The sequence below is a fragment of the Zootoca vivipara genome, chromosome 6, assembly GCF_965207765.1.
Source record: "Zootoca vivipara chromosome 6, rZooViv2.hap1.1, whole genome shotgun sequence".
NCBI lineage: Eukaryota > Metazoa > Chordata > Lepidosauria > Squamata > Lacertidae > Zootoca > Zootoca vivipara.
In genome coordinates this window covers 13,654,795-13,673,204 of record NC_142589.1, presented here as the reverse complement: position 1 = coordinate 13,673,204, position 18,410 = coordinate 13,654,795, and the positions used below count along the sequence as shown (strand labels likewise).

The following is an 18,410-nucleotide window of genomic DNA, read 5'->3' as shown; positions in this document are numbered from 1 at the left end:
ACAAGCACACTAAATGGCCTTAGGAAAGCCACACACTCTCAGTTTAGAAGAAGAAGAGGAGGAGTTTGGATTTGATATCCCGCTCTATTACTACCCTAAGGAGTCTCAAAGCGGCTACAACAATTAAATACAATATTAAATATATCGATTTACTTCACATGATGGTTGAAGATATAAGAAGTTCATCCTGGTAGGAATGGAATGGAGCTGTTTCATTGCCTGGAGCTACTCTTCTTTTTGCTAGAATTCCCCAAAGTTCACATTAAATCCCGGAGGATTTTAAAGGGTAATATAATCATTAGTATGGGGCTTTCAAGTGTTCAGCATTTGTGTAGTGCTTATGGGAGGAAACATTACATTTGTGGGTTTGTTACTTTAGAGAATAAAAAAGAGGTGACCTGACAAGAGATGTATAGAACTACGCATTATGATATGGAGAAAGCGGATATAGAAAAGGTTTCCCCCCCTCCCCCTCACATAACACTAGAACCCAGGTCCACCCAACGAAGCTGAGTGTTGGAAGATTTGGAACAGAGAAAAGAAAGGCTTCATGCAGTGTGCAGTTAACCTGTGGAACTCCCTGCCATAGGAGGCAGTGATGGCCACAAACCTGGATGGCTGTTATAAGAGGTCTAGACAAATTCATGGAGGACAAGGCTATCAATGGCTACTAGCCAAGATGGCTGTACTCTGTTTCCATAGTTGGAGGCTGTGGTGCTTCAAAAGTCCAGTTGTTGGGAGCCACAGTAGGATGCTCTTGCACTCGGGTCCTACTTGCCGGTTTCTCACAGGGATTTTGGTTAGCCACTGTGGGAACAGGATGCTGAACGAGAGGGGCCATTGGCCTGATCTAGCAGGTTGCTGTTAGCAAGGTAAAAAAGTAAAGGACCCCTGGACGGTTAAGCCCAGTCAAAGGCTACTATGGGGTTGTGGCGCTCATCTCGCTTTCAGGCTGAGGGAGCCGGCGTTTGTCCACAGACAGTTTTCCAGGTCATGTGGCCAGCATGACTAAACCGCTTCTGGTGCAACATAACACCGTGATGGAAACCAGAGCGCACTGAAACGCCGTTTACCTTCCCACCACAGCGATGCCTATTTATCTACTTGCATTGGTGTCCTTTCGAACTGCTAGGTTGTCAGGAGCTGGGACAGAGCAACAGGAGCTCACTCTGTTGCGGGGATTCAAACCGGCAACCTTCTGATTGGCAACCCGCGGGAACCTTCCCGAGAATCCAGCTCCTGACACTTTCGATCCCTGGTCACTTCCGTAAGCTCCAACATTCCCTTACGCCCCAATTCCGCATCCCTCACCTCACAAATGCCTTCTCCTGGGCCATCTAACTCTACCTCCATCCTTGCTGCCCTCCCCCACCTCTTTGGAATACAGCCATAGTCTCAATTGGATCTCCTCCGCAGGCCTCATGACTGAATTTAAGAAACCTTTGGGACACTTTTACCTCAGGCCTTTGAGGCAAAGGCATCATTGTGGCTTCTCGGAGCAAAGAGTACGCGGGAGCTCATTGGGATGGCCTTGGGACCATCTCTCAGCCTAACCTACTTCACAGGGTTGTCGTGAGGGCAAAATGGGTGGGGGAAATAACTATGGATGCTGCCTTCAGCTCCTTCGAGAAACAGGCAGGATTGTAATTTTGTGGTTGTTAGAACCTAGATAGCTCACTTGGTTAGAGTGTGGTGCTGATAACACCAAGGTTGCAAGTTTGATCCCTGTATGCGACAGTTGCATATTTGGGGTTGGACTAGATGATCCTCAGGGTCCCTTCCAACTCTACAATTCTATGATTCTATGAAAAGAAACACACAGTCTTCCTGGAAACAGGGATATACAGCACACGTGGATTTATTATTATTATTATACTTCAGTTTATACAGCATGTGTTATTATCAACAAAAATGTAATAATGATAATTAAGGCTGAGCAATAAGCACCAATAGAAAAATAGCCTGAGGTTAGACAGTTTTTTTTCTTTTAAAAAAGACATTGAGGAAACCAAGTTCATTAGTTTCAATGGGCCTACTCTGAGTAGGGTGGCCATTGGACATAACTCTATATCTGTTAGAGGAGGGATGGGGAACTTGTGATGTTGTGGGAGGGATGGGGGACTCCTGATGTAGGAGTCCAACTCCCATCAGCCCCAGCCAGCATGACTAGTGGTCAGGGGTGATGAGAGTCATAGTTCAGCAACATCTGGAGACATCTGGTCCCCCATACATGGACTACAGGAGCCTGAGAGCTGGACGCATCATCCAGAAATGAAGTTCCCTGCTGTGTCTCTGCATGAGTGGCTGATGCAGCTTTTATTAAGACTTTTTAAAACATGGATAGGTAGCCTATGACCCTTCAGGTAGGTGCATAAGCCAATAGTGAGAGGTGGTGGCAGTCAGAGTCCAGTGTAGGAAAAAGAAGGAATAAAGTCCAGGCTGTTCAGTCAGACCAGAAGGGAAACTGCTGCTATCACCAAAGGGCCAACCGAACAGAATATCTCCAAATCGCTGCAAGGACCGTCTCCCAAGTTTCTAGTCCTCTGCGATTTGCATGAGCAGGAGGGTCCTGGTCATTCGGATTGCCTCGGTCCTCCTGATATCCAGGAAGGTCTGGCCGCTGGTTTCTGGGATCTGCTTGAAGGCATAAATTAAGGTGGCTACGCAGAGAGGCCAAAAGAGGAGAAAGCTGTAAGGCTCAATGTGCATCTGGAGAGAAAAAAAGAGAGAAAAGCAGAGAGAGAGAGAGAGAGAGAGGACTTGGGCATGTGTGTAAGAGAATGTCATCAAGCTACAGAAAGTAGCAGCCACACCAACTCAAGCATAATAGGCAGGCAAGCAAGCGAGCAAGCAAGCGGTATGGGTGGCAGGCAGCCCTTGCAAGCTGTTTAACAGGCCAGGGATTGGAGGCACTTCTCAGAGCAGTTTGGCAAACTGCTCTCTGAAGCACCCTTGTTCAACACAGCTAGAGCAACGTTGAATGGAGGGGGTAGGTGCTTCAGAAAACCAGTCTCTGAAGGAGGAATGGCTTCTGAAAATAACGGACTATGCAGAAATGGCAAAGCTGACAGCAAAACCAAGAGAGCGAAATGATGAACTTTTTAATAGATGAGTGGAGGCCTATTTGAAAAAGCATCATAGCCAAATGAAATTGCAGGGAGGATTTGAGATATGAGCAGCGGACGAAAAACCATAAAATAATTGTACTAGAGGGATTTTTTATTTGTAATAGATAAGAGTTTGTTATGTAACACAGCAGAAAAGGGTTCAAATAAAAACAATGGGTGGGTGGGTGGTTGGGAAGCCAATCCATGAAACATAGTCGTTATGTAATTATCAATTTTGAGAAATTTTGGAAATCTTTATCTTAATTGCAAAGGAGGCCAGCTACAGAATGCACATTTAACGCAGCAAAGTTAACACACACAAACATTTCAAAAGAAAACATTACTAAAGGAAGTCAAGTATCAAATGCACATTTAAAACAGCACAATTAGCAGGAGAATAAAATGTTATCATAAGCATATAGAACACTGCCGCTGCTGCTGCCAATGGTGCCTTATGGGAGGTGGAGTCTGTGGAAGCTCAGGTTCGATGACATGGGACTCCTCTAAGAGAACCTTGGATGTATTAGCCAAACCCACTTACCTCCGTCTGAAGGAACACGATTCCGATAACAAATTTGCAGAACCAGTGAACACAGCCCCCAGCCATGAAGGCAGTGGAGCGGGATGACTGAAGGAACAGCTCTGCTATGATCACCACTGGAACTGGATCTGGGCCGGGAGAGAAAGAATGCCCCATTTTCATTTTCACTGATGATGATAATAATAATAATAATATTTTTAAATGTATACCCTGCCCATCTGGCTGGGTTTCCCCAGCCACTCTGGTTGGCTTCTAACAGAATATTAAAAGTACATTAAAACATCAGTCATTAAAAACTTCCCTAAACAGGGAAGTTTATCTATGCTACTCATCTCTTGTGCTTCCTCAAGGAGCCCTGAACATCCTGGCCATATATTTAAAGCGCTACGATGCCACTTTGAACGGTCGTGGCTTCCTCCAGAGAATTATGGGAGCTGCCATTTGTTAAAGGTGCAGAGAGTTGCTAGGAGGCCCCTATTCCACCACCACCCCAGCTGAAATTTTCAGACCAGTTTAACAACCAACCCCTCTTCTCAGAGAACTCTGTAAGGGGTGTAGAGGGTTCTCCCAACAACTCTCAACACCCATAACAAATTACAGCTCCCAGAATTCTTTGGGGGAAGCCATGACTGTTTGATGTGATATGATGCTGCTTTAAGTATATGGTTGGGAATGCGGCCCAGGTAAAGACTTAGGGTTGTAGCCAGTGAAATCCTACTCAGAAAAGACCTACTGAAATTAGCGAACTGAAGTTAGCCACGTCTGCTAGCTTCAACGGATCCATAGCACAAATGTTGGATATAACCCTTATGATGATGTTTGGCAACACACTTACACAGCTGTTTGGGGTGTGTCTGTGTAGCATTGAATATATTTTTACTGAGTATATCTTTGTCCGACTATGTCAGTACAGTGGTACCTCGGTTTAAGAACAGCTTAGTTTATGAACAACTTGGATTAAGAACGCTGCAAACCCGGAAGTAGGTGTTTTGGTTGGTGAACTTTGCCTTGGAAGCAGAACATGTTCCACTTCCTGTTGAGTGTAAATTGAGTCTCCCGCGGCTATGGGAAAGCATGCCTTGTTTTAAGAGCGCAGCTCCCCCACTCTCTAGGGCACCCCTGAGAGGCCGGCGCCCTGGCGCAACGAACCACTAAGACCAATGGGAAAGACAGCTCTGCTCATAAATCATCTTCATCAGAGAGCTTACCTGGCCCGATGGACTGTCCAATGAGGAAGAGGGTAACAAAAGATGAGCTGACGTATGACATCCACCAGATGGTCTTCTGTTAGAGAAAGGGACTCACAGTTCAGGCAGAGAAAGTGCTGTAGTTGCAATGTCATTGACACTCCACTACTGCAAGCATCATCATCAGAAAACCCTATTTAATAGGACCGTGACTGTGTTCCTATGCCTGGGCATGAGCTCCATTGAACTCAGTGGTGCTTTCTTCTCCCCAGTATCAACCATCTCAAACCCTAAGAACAGCAGGTGAAGCCCTGTTGGTGGTGGTGCCTCTGGGGACTACCCGGTTGGAATTGACACATAACAGGGCCTTTTCAGTGGTGGCTCCTTGACTGTGGAATGTCTTCCCTGGTGTGGTGCGTCTCTCACCCTCTCCCTTCATTACTTACTTTCAGGAATTTAATAACACTCTTGTTTAACCTAGGCATTTGATGGCTGAAAGACACTGCTCCTGGCAACCCTATGATCACTAGCCAAGAGTGTTTTTAACTGTTCTTTTTATACTGTACATAAAAAGGGTTTTGACTGGTTTTAGAGTATTTTAAAACTGCTTTGAGTTGCATTTTTTAAAAATTAAAAAAATTAATCATTGTTGCATGTTTTACCCTGGGCTCCTTTGGGGGGAAGGGAGGAAGAAAAATCAAAACGACAACATGGTTTAATTAACAGCCTATCTGCTCTGTCCTGCAAAACTCCTCAGTTTTATACCAGTTCAATTGTCATCACCTCCTGCAAGCAATTCCTGGAATTGCAGTTTGGTGCCAGAAACTTCTGAGCTTCCCCAAATAGCGCTACCATTCCCTTAATTTCCATTAATGCACCATCCACTACACAAAATCAGCATCATTCATCATTTGAGACCCTTCTCCATGTGCCGTATCCAGAGAGTGGCAACAGGAGAACGGCCTTTTCAGTGGTGGCACCTGCTTAGGAAATGCTCTCTTCCCAGGGAAGTTCACCTAGCACCGTCACTGACTACTTTGGGGCACCAGGCAAGAATGTTTCTTTTCAGCCAGGCCCGGGGAGTTTGGGATATTGTGGCCTCCTTTGTTTCATGCATAGGAATGCTTTCAGCTTTTATTTTATTTCAGTTTTATGTTGGCTTTCATTCTTGTGTTACATTGAGTCCCTTTGGGACTTTACTTTCTGCAAACAAAAAAGACTAACAAATGCAATAGATAAATTACCATTACCATTATCATTATCCCAAGAACTGAGGGCACTCCATTGGTGGGTGCTTAGAGTCAGACATCAAGAGTTTGTGGACTTGCAATACAGACCTGTAATTCAATTGCCATGGCTAAGAGGACGCAGGTGATGCTGCAGATCCCCAAGCCACTGAGTAGGAGATTTCTGTGCCCCGAAGAGTCAGCAAAACGGATCTAACGGATACAAAAAAGCAGGGAAGTTAGAAAGAGAGAGGAAGGGCGCTTCGAGGTGGCCTGTCTATTACGCATCCATTCTGATTTATTTGCAGGGAGATGAGGAGATGTCAGTTATTTAATGGGTGACCATGTTTATTAGCTTACAGGGAGATTAGATAATTCCAGTGTATTTCCTTGTTGCTTCCAGCATTTTTGGGAAGAGGGTTTGTTGCGCTAAACCTCCCAATCACCTCTTGCTGCTCGATGTGAATTGGCTAGTATGTGATTAGGAACCTAAGAAGCTCCCTTGTGCTAAGTCAGACCATTGCATCCATCTAGCTCAGCAATGTCTGCACTGACTGGCAGTAGTTTTGCAGGGTTTCAGCCAGGGTGTCTTCCCCAGCCTTAAGTAGAGATGCTGGGGATCAAACCTAGGACCTTCTGCCTGCAAAGCAGATGCTCTACCCTTGAACTATAGCCCTACAGACATAGGAACATAAGAAACTACCTTATATTGAGTGAAGCCCATTAGCCAATTGAACTCAGTATTGTCTACGCTGGCTGGCAGCAGCTCTCCAGAGTTTCTGGCAGAGTACATTCCCATCCCTACCTGGAGATGCAATTGGGGATTGAGTCCACCTGAAACCCACCCGAAATTAGCAACAGCCTGGATGGGCCCAGAGGCGGAAGTTCTGTTTTTACTTAACCCTAAGCCAAACCAGGGACTCAGCTATACAGCTGCAAATAAAATGTTTAAACTGTGTTGTAAAGTGCATTATAAAAATGTGGCACTAGATGGCAAAGGTGAGCTATGACAAATCCAATATATTTTTCAAAACTTTTTTCAAAAGCATTTCCACAGCGTTTTTTACATGTGTCTCGATTCCACCCAGATCTCTGGAGAGGTGATGGCAGCTGTTTTGCCCCTTCTCTAATCCTCCTGCTGTGAGCAAAGCTATGGTTTGTCTTTGCATTCCATGCAAACCGGGACTTGTGGTTTGTCTGGAGGAAACCGAACAACTCGGCCAGCTTAACACAAAAGCACACTATAAAAGTGGTGGCCTTTGGAGCAGACCAAGAGTAGAAGCATTACAGGGAGGAGCTAAACATTCATATCAGGGGAGACCAACATGGTGCCTTCTAGACATTTTGGACTACAACTCCCATCAGCCCCAGCCTGTGTGACCAATGCTTAGGGATTATGGGAGTTGTAGTCCACAACATCTGGAGCTCACCATGTTGGCGTTGATGTTGAAATGAGAGAGAATCTTACCACCAGGAGAGTTATGAACATAAGCGAAATGTATATCGTTATGCTGATATACCCGACAATTTTCTTTTCTAACCCCATAGACATGTAGAGTATCTCCATATAATAGCTGGCCTGAAAGGAGAAACAGACATTCTTAGCTGAATGATGACCCCCTATCAGGATATAGACAAATCTGTCCTTTTCAGTTTCTGCCATTTTTTCAGTCTTAATTTCCGTTCTCCACAGAGAGCCAGTGAGGAGAGGGATTTTTCACTGCTCAATATCCCACCCACTAGAGGAGGCCACAATATATACAGTTCTCCAAGCTAAAGGCCAAACGCCTGGCTGCAAACATTTTTGCCTTGTGCCTCAAAGCAGCCAGCGATGGCGCCAGGCAGGCCTCCTTGGGGAAAGCATCTCACACGCAGGAGCCACCACCGAAAAGGCCCGTTCTCCTCAGGGAGATTGCCCTACCGCATTAATGCCGGTGAGCTGCTGCCCGCCCATCAAGACGACGGCAGAGACGAGGTGGCCCCATATGTCATTGAAGTGATACATCGTAAAGATGTCCATATCCTTTTCCAATTCCTCGGAGAGGTCCTCCTCGTGGAGCTCTTCAATTTCATCCTCCACGTTGTCGCAGCCCCTTAGCTTCACCAAGGCTGTGTGGAAGGAGACGACTGGCTTACTAGTGCCACAGACCACCTATCTCGGCTTGGCAGCATTTGGAGGGTTCTTAGCGCCCCCCACCCCCAGTCTGTACACACAGCCTCTTCCAGCAGTGGAGGCTGGTGCCCGCTGGAACTGATATGGCAGAGGTCAGGGAGGTCAACAGTAGGGGGTGCCAGAGCAAATGGCTGGTGGCGCTAGAGCTAATGGTAAGTAAAGCTGTAAATAAGGAAGCAGGCAAGCGGGAGCTGGCTGACCTTGGTGGGGCAGTGACCCACTTGACTTAATGGACTAGCCTCCATGGTTTCCGGGGTAGACAGGTCTTTCTGGTGTGCCTGCAAGAGGTTGAGCATGCAAACAGCCTATCTATTGAGCATTCATCCCACTGTCCAAACAAACTCTCCGTCTCACAATGAGAAGAGTTCCTGGAAATGACAGCAGTCCAAAGGGGGTCCAAAGTATGGGAAGAGAGCTCCCACTCACAGCTGTTTCCTCACCCTCTGTCCTCTCCTCTTCCATGTCATGTGTTCAACATACAGTACAGGAAGGTTCCACTTAACAAAACAAAATAAACAAAAGCTCTAGCAAAGCAATGCAAATACATGATCAGCCAGGATGAGATTTTGAATTTGTTGAACCTTCGACTTTTCCGGTTGAGCTCAGGCCCAGTTGGGGCTCTGCCAGCCTAGGTCTTTCAACTCAGCTGAGCCAGAGATATGTCAGTTAAATCTGAGGGATTTACCTAGGGATTTGCCCAGCTCACCAAGGGCTCAGTAGGTAGAACTTAAACCAGGGAATCCTCAAAAAGGGAAGAGGAAACAGGGCGAGGAGAGACTTGTACAGTATCTATTAAAAACCCCTTTCAGATCGATCACGTGCCATATAAACCCAGTAGAACATAGCCAGTTTATGCAGAGATTAGACTATGGTATAAAATCAGTCTATGTTTAACATACTTTCAGATATGTTTACGGGGTGGTTATATGACAAGGAGCATTCTCTGGTTTGCTTTTGGGTTGTTTTTACAATTTCCCTATAACCATTCGTTCATTCCATACCTTCTCCCATCACTTTCCAAACTACCAAAAGTGATTTAAAAGAAAGAAAGAAAGAAAGAAAGAAAGAAAGAAAGAAAGAAAGGAAGGAAGGAAGGAAGGAAGGAAGGAAGGAAGGAAGGAAGGAAGGAAGGAAGGAAGGAAGGAAGGAAGGAAGGAAGGAAGGAAGGAAGGAAGAGAAGAAGAAGAAGAAGAAGAAGAAGAAGAAGAAGAAGAAGAAGAAGAAGAAGAAGAAGAAGAAGAAGAAGAAGAAGAAGAAGAAGAAGAAGAAGAAGAAGTGGAAGAAGAATTGTTGTCCTAGGCAAAAGAGCATTTTAAAATCACTTTCAATGTGCAAAACTGTTCAAGGATGAGAAATCCCTCTTGCAAAGTAGCAGGAGTCCAGAAGGAAGCACCCTCGAATTCTCTCGTGCTACAACTACGTGTGGCATTGGGCAAATTCATGGAGAGGAAGGCTATAGTATCAACGGCTACTAGTTTTGATGGTTGTGTTCTGCCTCCATGGTTGGAGGCAGGAATGCTTCTGAATCTCAGTTACTGGAAACCACAGGAGGGGAGAGGGCTCTTGTGCTCAGGTCCAGCTTGTGGGCTTCTCATTGAGGCATCTTGTTGGCCACTGTGAGAACAGAATGCTGACCTAGATGGGCCATTGACCTGACCCAGCAGGCTCTTATTAAGCTACTTCACACAGAACGTGAAAACAGTGACTGTGACGTTTGCCCGTTCTTTTGGAAATGTCTGTACAGGGGGAGAGAAAAGGTTAATAGGTAGACCAATAGAAAAGCCCAGAGGTGGAGCCTACCTGCTTTTAAAAAGGCTCAGAGATTTAGACAGTGGGGAAGACAGTTGGAAATAGAGAGACAGTTTGGTTGGTTTCTTGTGGGTGGGAGGCATAGGAGTCAGAGTGAGTTAGAGGCAGAGGAGAGACAGAGAGAGTGAATCGGATTACAGTGGTACCTCGACTTACGAATGACTCGACTTATGAATGTTTCGAGTTACAAACAGAGTTCCATCCGCCATTTTGGATGCGGTTTAGATAGGATTTTTTCGACTTACGAATTTTTTTTAAAAAAAATCCCCATTGGCTTCGACTTACGAATTTTTCGACTTACAAAGGTCCGTTCGGAACAGATTAAATTCGTAAGTCGAGGTACCACTGTACAGTGTTTCAAAGTATTTAAAACTTGTTTGTGTTCACAATAAACTGGAATCTTTGTTAATACGTTACAACCTGTCTGAGTCTGAATATATTACTGGGGAAACCTGGTTGGTGGCAGTGGAAAAGAACAGATGTGGTGGCACAGGGTCAATAGTCTGTGGAACGACCGGGAGCTCTGTGTGAACGCCACAGTGGCATACAACCCTGGGCTTAAAGGTTTGGAGCATGAAGACTAATGATAATAACCACATCCAATGTTTTTTTCCATTCAAGTTTCTACCTTCTCTGGCTGCTTTTTCATCATGCCTCTGAATCAGGAGGTACCGAGGACTTTCGGGGAAGAATGGCAGGAAGATGAGCTGAAACAATGCCGGAACCCCAGTGAGGCTCAGCAGGAACGGCCACCCTGCACACAGATGGTAAGAGGCATGGAATGTGTTGGCACAGCTAGGTGGCTAATCCATAGAGCACAGGCAGTATCTGCCCCGCTCCGAGGTTTGTGTTGCCCCCCACCGCCACCTCAGTGTGAATTTCTTTTTTTAAAATAAAAAAATTCCTTCAGTAGCACCTTAAAGACCAACTAAGTTTTTATTTTGGTATGAGCTTTCGTGTGCATGCACACTTCTACTGTATCTGAAGAGGTGTGCATGCACACGAAAGCTCATACCAAAATAAAAACTTACCAGTAGTTGGTCTTTAAGGTGCTACTGAAGGAATTTCTTTCTTTTTTAAAATCATTTTTATTGTCTTTTAGTTATAAACAATAACAAAGAAAAAGCAAACAATGACTGCATAGGAATAACCAAATAATATAAACCAAGCGTTGTAGGAGCAAGACATAAATCTCAAGACCATTGTTATAAGAATTTCAAGGTCTCCAATACAGAATAAATATCCATAAATGCACACATATCTAAATATATGAACCATGTGTCTGAAATAATACAGGAAAGCAATCCTGAAGCCATTTTGACTCTCAGTGACCTCAAATATTCCTCTGCTCTAAGGGAGGCAAATGAGGAAAGTCTTTTTCAGGGGTCAGCAAATATTTCAGCAGGGGGCTGGTCCACTGTCCCTCAGACCTTGTGGGGGACTATATTTTGGGAAAAAATATGAACGAATTCCTATGCCCTACAAATAACCCAGAGATGCATTTTAAATAAAAGGACACATTCTACTCATGTAAAAATATGCTGATTCCTGGACAGTCCGCATGCCGGATTTAGAAGTTGATTGGGCCTCATCCGGCCCCCGGGCCTTAGTTTGGGGACCCCTGGTCTTTTTGCTTGCAAATCCTGTCTTTAGGGCATATTTGCGTATGAATAGGGTGAGCCTGTGACCCCTGGATTCAGGAACTAAAGTATTAACCATCACAAAAGAATGCCCAGGCTGCCCAGGTAATGCAATCAGCGACCATCACCAGGTATCCTGGCAGGCAGGATTTCTGCTGGAGACCACCTCCTTCTGTGATGTATGTATGATGTTTTAGGGGGGTGGTCTTGGGCTACAGGGTGGGCAATTTCAAAAGTGGGGACCCTGTTGCAACAGTTCCTTGAATAAAGATCAGGCTTACTAGCCACTTTGCTTCCTCTGTTATTTTCTCCTACCAATAGAGAACCCACTTAAGGACTCTATACCGGAATACCCCATAAGGAAAAAGGAGCAGGTTTTTTTTCCCATATAACACCATGTTGCACACAAGATCCAAATCCACACCATACATTTAAAGTGCTATGATACCACTTTAAACCCTCATGGCTTCCCCCAAAGACTTCTGGGAGCTGTAGTTTGCAAAGGGGGCTGAGAGTTGCTCGGAGGCCCCTATTCCCCCTCACAGAGCTACTGTCCCCAGAGTTCCCTATGGAGGCAGATTGGTTGTTAAACCACATGTCAATAACTACATGTCTGGACAGGATGCCAGGTGTGTGTGAGTGGGTAGGTGGGTTTAAAAATTAAATGGGTCGGCCATGCTCACATTCAAATTTTGTGGGCGTGTCCAGAGTGGGCATGGCTAAAAGGTTGACCCTTGAAGAACTGTGAGCCGCCTCTGTGTCAAGAGGCCAAAAGGGGGCACCTCTCAGACTTACCTTCTTGGGTCCCTAGGAGTTTGTCAAGCCCAAATATGCGAGCCATCAGGCTACCAAAGATGATAAAGAAATGGCCAGTGATGGCTATGGCTCCTCGCAGGTTCTCGGGGGCAATCTCTGTGAGGTACATGGGAACCACGCTGAAGGAGATCCCTGTTGGCATGGTCAACAAAAAAGACAATTGAATGTGCATAGGCTACGTGCAGAAGCATCTGAACATATTCCTGGGCTGGCAGGCAATGCAAAGTCCTACTCAGAGCAGACTGTTACGAAAGCAGGGTTCCCTGCCCCTCTCTCTGCCAAGCTGTGGCAAGAGCCCATGGGGTCCCACTGGCACACACGCAGGGTCTGTATCCCCCAGTTCTATAACAAGACTCATTGGGCCGTAGCCAAGCAGGTGTTTTAACTTCTTTTCATTTCTGAAAATATTTAGGGGCCGTTATTTCATTAATATATACATAAGTGGTTTACAACAAAAATACATAAAAACATACAATACAAACTGTGTGCAAAAAGTTAAAAGACACAGAGTGTTGTTCAAAGTAGACCTGTTGGAATTTATTTAATTATTTCACAAAAATTATATAATACTTAAAAAAACCCCACCTTAAAGTAGTTAAACAGTTCCCTGTTTAGGGAAGTTTTTTATGTTTGAAGTTTTATTCTGTTTTTAACCTGTGGGGAGCCGCCCAGAGAGGCTGGGGAAGCCCAGCCAGATGGGCAGGGTATAAATAAATTGTTGTTTTTGTTGTTGTTGTTGTTGTTGTTGTTGTTGTTGTTACTACTACTACTATTACAAAAATAATAATAATAGAACAGTGAAATTATCAGTTAAAACCAACCGTTTATAAACTTAAAAAAAAAGGATTTAAATCAACAATATGCTAAAAGCCACAGAGAAACACACATGCCAAAAAGTGTCCACCTGATATCAATAGGCAAGGAGTTCCAAAGTATAGGTGTTGCCACAGTATATCAATTGCTTGGCAAATGCAGAATGAGTATGAAACCTATAACAGTGCCAGTTCTGCAGGTCAAAGTGATCAAGTGGGCATATATGGGGTAATATGATCTCATTAGGTACTAATGAACCTAAGTGAGCCATGCCCATTATCTTCAGTGGGTCGACTCTGAGTAGGACTCGTCTTGGACCAACAACCCATTGAAGTGAATGGACACGGCTCACTGGATTTTTTAAATTTCAATGGGTCTCCTAGGAGTATAACTTAGCTGGGAAAACCTATGCAATATACACTTGAGAGGTTGTGGGCTCTCCTTCCTTGGAGGTTTTGAAAGCAGAGGTTGAATGCTAATTCGTTACAGATGCTTTACTTGAGATTCCTGCGTTGCGGGGGGTTGGACTAGATGACCCCTGGGGCCCCCTTCCAGCTATGATTCTTTTCCTGCCCCTATGACCACGGACCACTATACAGCTGTCTATTGGAAGCAAAGCAGCCACACACACCCCAAAGCATTTGCAGGCGCGAAACGGTATTGTAAACAAGCCAATACCACCCCAATACCATCATGATCACAATAATTGTGAATGCACGATATACAGGATGCCTGGAGAGGCCCAGGTCAAAGGACGTGCATCCCCAAGCATATATATTTAACAACACATCCTGCCTCCGACTCACCTGCACATATTCCAATAACCAAACGTGAAAAGATGATGAACTCAAAGGAGTTCATTGCTCTGGAGCAGCCCATGAGAACAGCAGAGATGATGGCCAAAATATTATTCACCTGCAAAGTACGTTTTCTGAAAAGGCAGGAGGGAAAGTGCAGGGTGGATACTGAGGGATGTATAAAAGCAGATGGAAAGCATCAGGGAGAGGAAATTGCAACTGGAATCCTGCTAGGCTACTGTTACTGCTATTACAATTTAATTACTGGTACTTTGTCCTGGTTTCGTTAATTGCTGGAAAGGCCAAGGAGGTTTGCTCCCTAGCATCTCCACATAGGACTAGGAACGCCCCTGTTCTGATTCCCTCAGAGAGCTGCTGCCAGTCAGTGCAGGTCGGTCTTCTTTGACCATTGATTAAACTGGCTTGGGAATGATGGGAGTTGTATTCCAATGACTTTGGGGGACCAAGGTCAAAGAACACTAGCATAAAACACGCTGGGCTGGGGAGCTGCTGCCAGTCAGTGTAGACAATACACTGAGATAGGTGGACCGATGGCCTGACTCAGCATAAGGTAGCTCCCTAGGTTCATTTGCCTTAAAGGAAGGGCAAAGCTCAGCAGTATGAGCACCTGCTTTGCAAGCAGAACCTCCCAGGTTCAATCCCTGGCATGTCCAGGTAGGGCTAGGAATCTCCCCTGTTTGAAAGCCTGCAGAGCTGCTGCCAGTCAGTGTTGGCAATACTAGATAGGCCAATGGCCTCATTGAGCATAAGACAGCTTCCTATGCTTTGATGTAGATTCTTTTCCTGTAAAAGGGAGATTTGGGTCAGGAGAAGCCACACAGCCTTTCCCGTCCAACACCCTCCCCACAGTGCTTTCATAGGCCCTGGGATAAGAAGTCCATTCACTAGGATTGCCAGATCTTCAGGATCGGCCCATCCCCCTCCAGGTGGTCGAGGGAAAGCTTGAATCTCCAGGCGGCAAGAAGGCAAGCAAAATAGAGAGACTAAGAAGACTATGTGTGTCGCTTGTACACTTCAGTTTCTGCAAGACTGCGAGTTATTGACAGATTCTCATTGGGGGGTATCTGTCCTCCTTCGCTCCTTCCTTTTCTCTCCCAATTAACCTCCATCTCCAGGGTTGAGTTATCACTGTACCTGCCACAGTTATCTGCCAGGGGAGCCACCAAAAGAGACCCAACCATGCCTCCGACTGGGAAGAATGAAACCGTCAGCCCCCACTGGAACAGGAGCAAGCTGTGGTCTATGCTGATGTGATTCCTCCATCGGTAGGTCTCGTTGTAAAAGCTTTTAATGAACTAGGAGAGAGGAGAGTGTAACAGTCAGCATCAGGGTCTTCCTGCACATTAAGCCACAGTAAACCATGGTTTGGGGGCCATGCAGATCTGACCAGGAGGGGCAAGGCAGCCCTGACTACCGTGTTTGTGGTTCTCGTTCAATATCCTTGTTTGCAAACACACTCTCTCTCAACCCCCGTTTGAAGCACATGGCTTTCCCCAAAGCATCCTTGGAACTGTAGTTGGTTAAGGGTTCTGGAAACTGTAGCTCTGCAAAAGGGGAGAACAACAGTTCCCAGGATTCTTTGGGGGAAGTCATGTCCTTTAAATGTGCAGTAAATATATAGTGCGGATCTTTCCACCATGAAGGGAGAAAACATGTTTAGGTGTGGATTAGCGTATTGATGGACCATGTTACTCACCTGAACCTTCTGTCTCTCTGCTTTTTATTAAACTTATTGTGTGCAAGCGGTCCAAGGTCCCATCCCACCCCCATCTTCCACAAAATGACGGAACAAATACCGGAAATGTTGGTGCTAAATAGGGAAAGGTAGAACATTTGCACTGACCCTCTGTAAGGAGTTGCCCACACTGCAGGGCTGTTGTGCCTCCTCTCCCTCAGCCATTCTACCAGTGGGAGAGATGGGAAGCTAAGCTCACTCCTTCAGCTTTGCTCCAAAGCTCAGCTCCATCCCCCTGCCCCTGAACTGTGACACAGTGTAGCGGGGGGGGGGGAGGGGAAGGGGTGGTTGCCCCGGGGGCAAAATTGTTAGGGGTGCAAAATTTTGACACCTGGTGCTGCCTCAATACAGCTGTGTGCTCCTGTCGCTTCCCCATGCGAACCAGGAAGTGACCTCCCCAGGCAAACTATTCTTCTTTTCTTATCTCAGTGACTACAATCTCCTGGTAGGCAGGAGATTGTTAGGCAGTTGAATGTGCATGCCATTCCCCTCCCTCCCTCTCCCACGAGGTCCCGGGCGCTGGCAGCCAATGCTACGCCACTGCTGTGCCCACTGGTCATTAGATGAACTCCCATGGAATAATTGGTGCCTGAATTTTATTTCCCCACGCCCTTCCCTCCCTGTCCTTTTCCCTTGCATGTTGTGAATTTATATTGTAAGCCTGCAGGCAGGGATTGTTTTGTTCTAATCAACTGCACGCAAGCCACTCTGGGAGCCCTAAAAGAATAGCGTGCAAATACTCTGAACAAATAATAACAGACCATACCTCTGCTGCGTAGTTGATCACAAAGACGTTGTAGCCATATTGAAAAGACGATCCAAAACCAGCAGTCATTGCAGCTAACACTAGGAGTCTTGTCAGTTTCTATTGGAACAGAGCAGCAGAAACTGTGAATTTTAGCATACAGGGTCCAACCTCCATAAATATTTGTTAGATCCTGATGCATGACACGTTTGCTTGAAAACAGGCCTTGCTGGTCTCGACGATAATGAAAATTCGATCTTGCTAGAATTTAGGGTTGCCAAACGTCCAGAATTTCCCAGATATAGCTGGGATTCGGCCATCTGTAACAGCAAAAAAATGCAGAAAAGTCTGGGAAAATCTGGACATATGGCAAACCATGTCGGAAGTGTAGTTTTTGGTGAACTTCCTTAAAAATAGCTCAAAAACATCATTTTTGTTTCGAGATTTTGCAAAGAAAGCTCCGCAGCTTTGACAAAAAAAGCTCCACAACTTTTATGTCCGGATTTTCACTTTTTGAAATATGGTGTCAGGCTTCAAGGAATCGGCTTCCTCCCCACCACCCTTGGCAGTAAATAAGTAGAACAAAGGAAATGAGTATTCTTACCAGTTAGAAACTTTAATGATCACAGTGAGAGAACAAAGAGTCCCTGTCCTAGCCATGGCGGTGCTCCCAATTAAGGGTTCCACCCACTTCATCCCAAGTCACCCACATCACTACTGCGTCATGTAACCTGATCTCATAACCACTGTGGTTTCTGTGTTGCCACCTTATCGGCTCTTCTTGACCTTGGGCTGAGCAGACCCCTGATCTAGAGTGTGGCAGATGTTCCCCTTCTCTGCTTTACAGTAGATAGGGTTGCCATATTTCAAGAAATACAAATCCGAACACAAAAAATTGTTGAGCTTTGGGAAAGTTTCAGACATTTTGCTGATTACCCAAAATCCCCCCTCCCCCCGGACACTGATTCAGTCATTGGAATCCCGGATGTATAGCAACCCTACTTTAGATGGCCAATGATTTATAAATACAACTGGATAGAGCACTCTCCCAACTCACCCTTTCAGTGGGTTTGTCTTCCCCTTCTCCTTCCATTCTCTCTGAAGCAGGGCTCAGAAACCAGGGCTCAGCTGTGGAAGAGGAATTAACAGTCGATGTGAGCAATATTCAGAAAAGAAACTGTGCAGATCTATAAAACAATGCCAAACCAAACAGAAGGGTACAGCAATAAAATTACTAATAACTGTTTCATGATTTAGAATGCCAGGCATAGAAAACAAAACTATAAGTTTGCTTAAAATAAATAAATAAATCAGCCCCAGGCAAGATTTACATGCTGCAGTAAATACAATAGCAACTCTGGAAGAGCTGGTTGCATTCTGATCTGAAATGAGTGAAGAAGCATAAAACCCATCCACCCTGGCAATTTCCATAACAAGAGTTTGATAAAAATAATAATAATAAATTGAATACATCACAATAAAAAGTGTAATACACAAGACAAGAGCATGCCATGCAGGGGACTGGGTTAGGTGATCCTTGGGGATCCCTTCCTAGTCTATAGAATTGCTCTATGTGTTATTGATTCTCACTCTCCAGATTCACAGGGTCATTTGTGTTGACGATAGGATTTGTTTGTTGGTTTGTTTAGCCTCCCCTTCAGTGCTCCAGAGGAAAGGCTCTGCAATGCTTTTGAACAGAGAATGTTTTATAGCAGGGGTAGGCAACCTAAGGCCCGTGAGCCGGATGCGGCCCAATCACCTTCTCAATCCAGCCCGTGGACGGTCCAGGAATCAGCGTGT

General features: G+C 45.3%; 1 protein-coding gene across 1 annotated transcript; it reads right to left on the bottom strand.

Moving 5' to 3' along the window:
* Positions 1-1,827: 1,827 nt before the first annotated feature.
* On the bottom strand, positions 1,828-17,734 carry LOC118086920 (solute carrier family 2, facilitated glucose transporter member 5). The gene is made up of 12 exons (XM_035119001.3): positions 17,668-17,734; positions 16,632-16,730; positions 15,265-15,425; positions 14,119-14,243; positions 12,479-12,631; positions 10,672-10,797; positions 7,983-8,170; positions 7,530-7,640; positions 6,173-6,274; positions 4,857-4,932; positions 3,649-3,776; positions 1,828-2,709 (listed from the first exon to the last, which is right to left on the bottom strand). The coding sequence occupies exons 1-12, from the start codon at positions 17,701-17,703 to the stop codon at positions 2,536-2,538; spliced, it is 1,479 nt and encodes a 492-aa protein (XP_034974892.3). The 5' UTR covers positions 17,704-17,734; the 3' UTR covers positions 1,828-2,535.
* Positions 17,735-18,410: the final 676 nt, after the last annotated feature.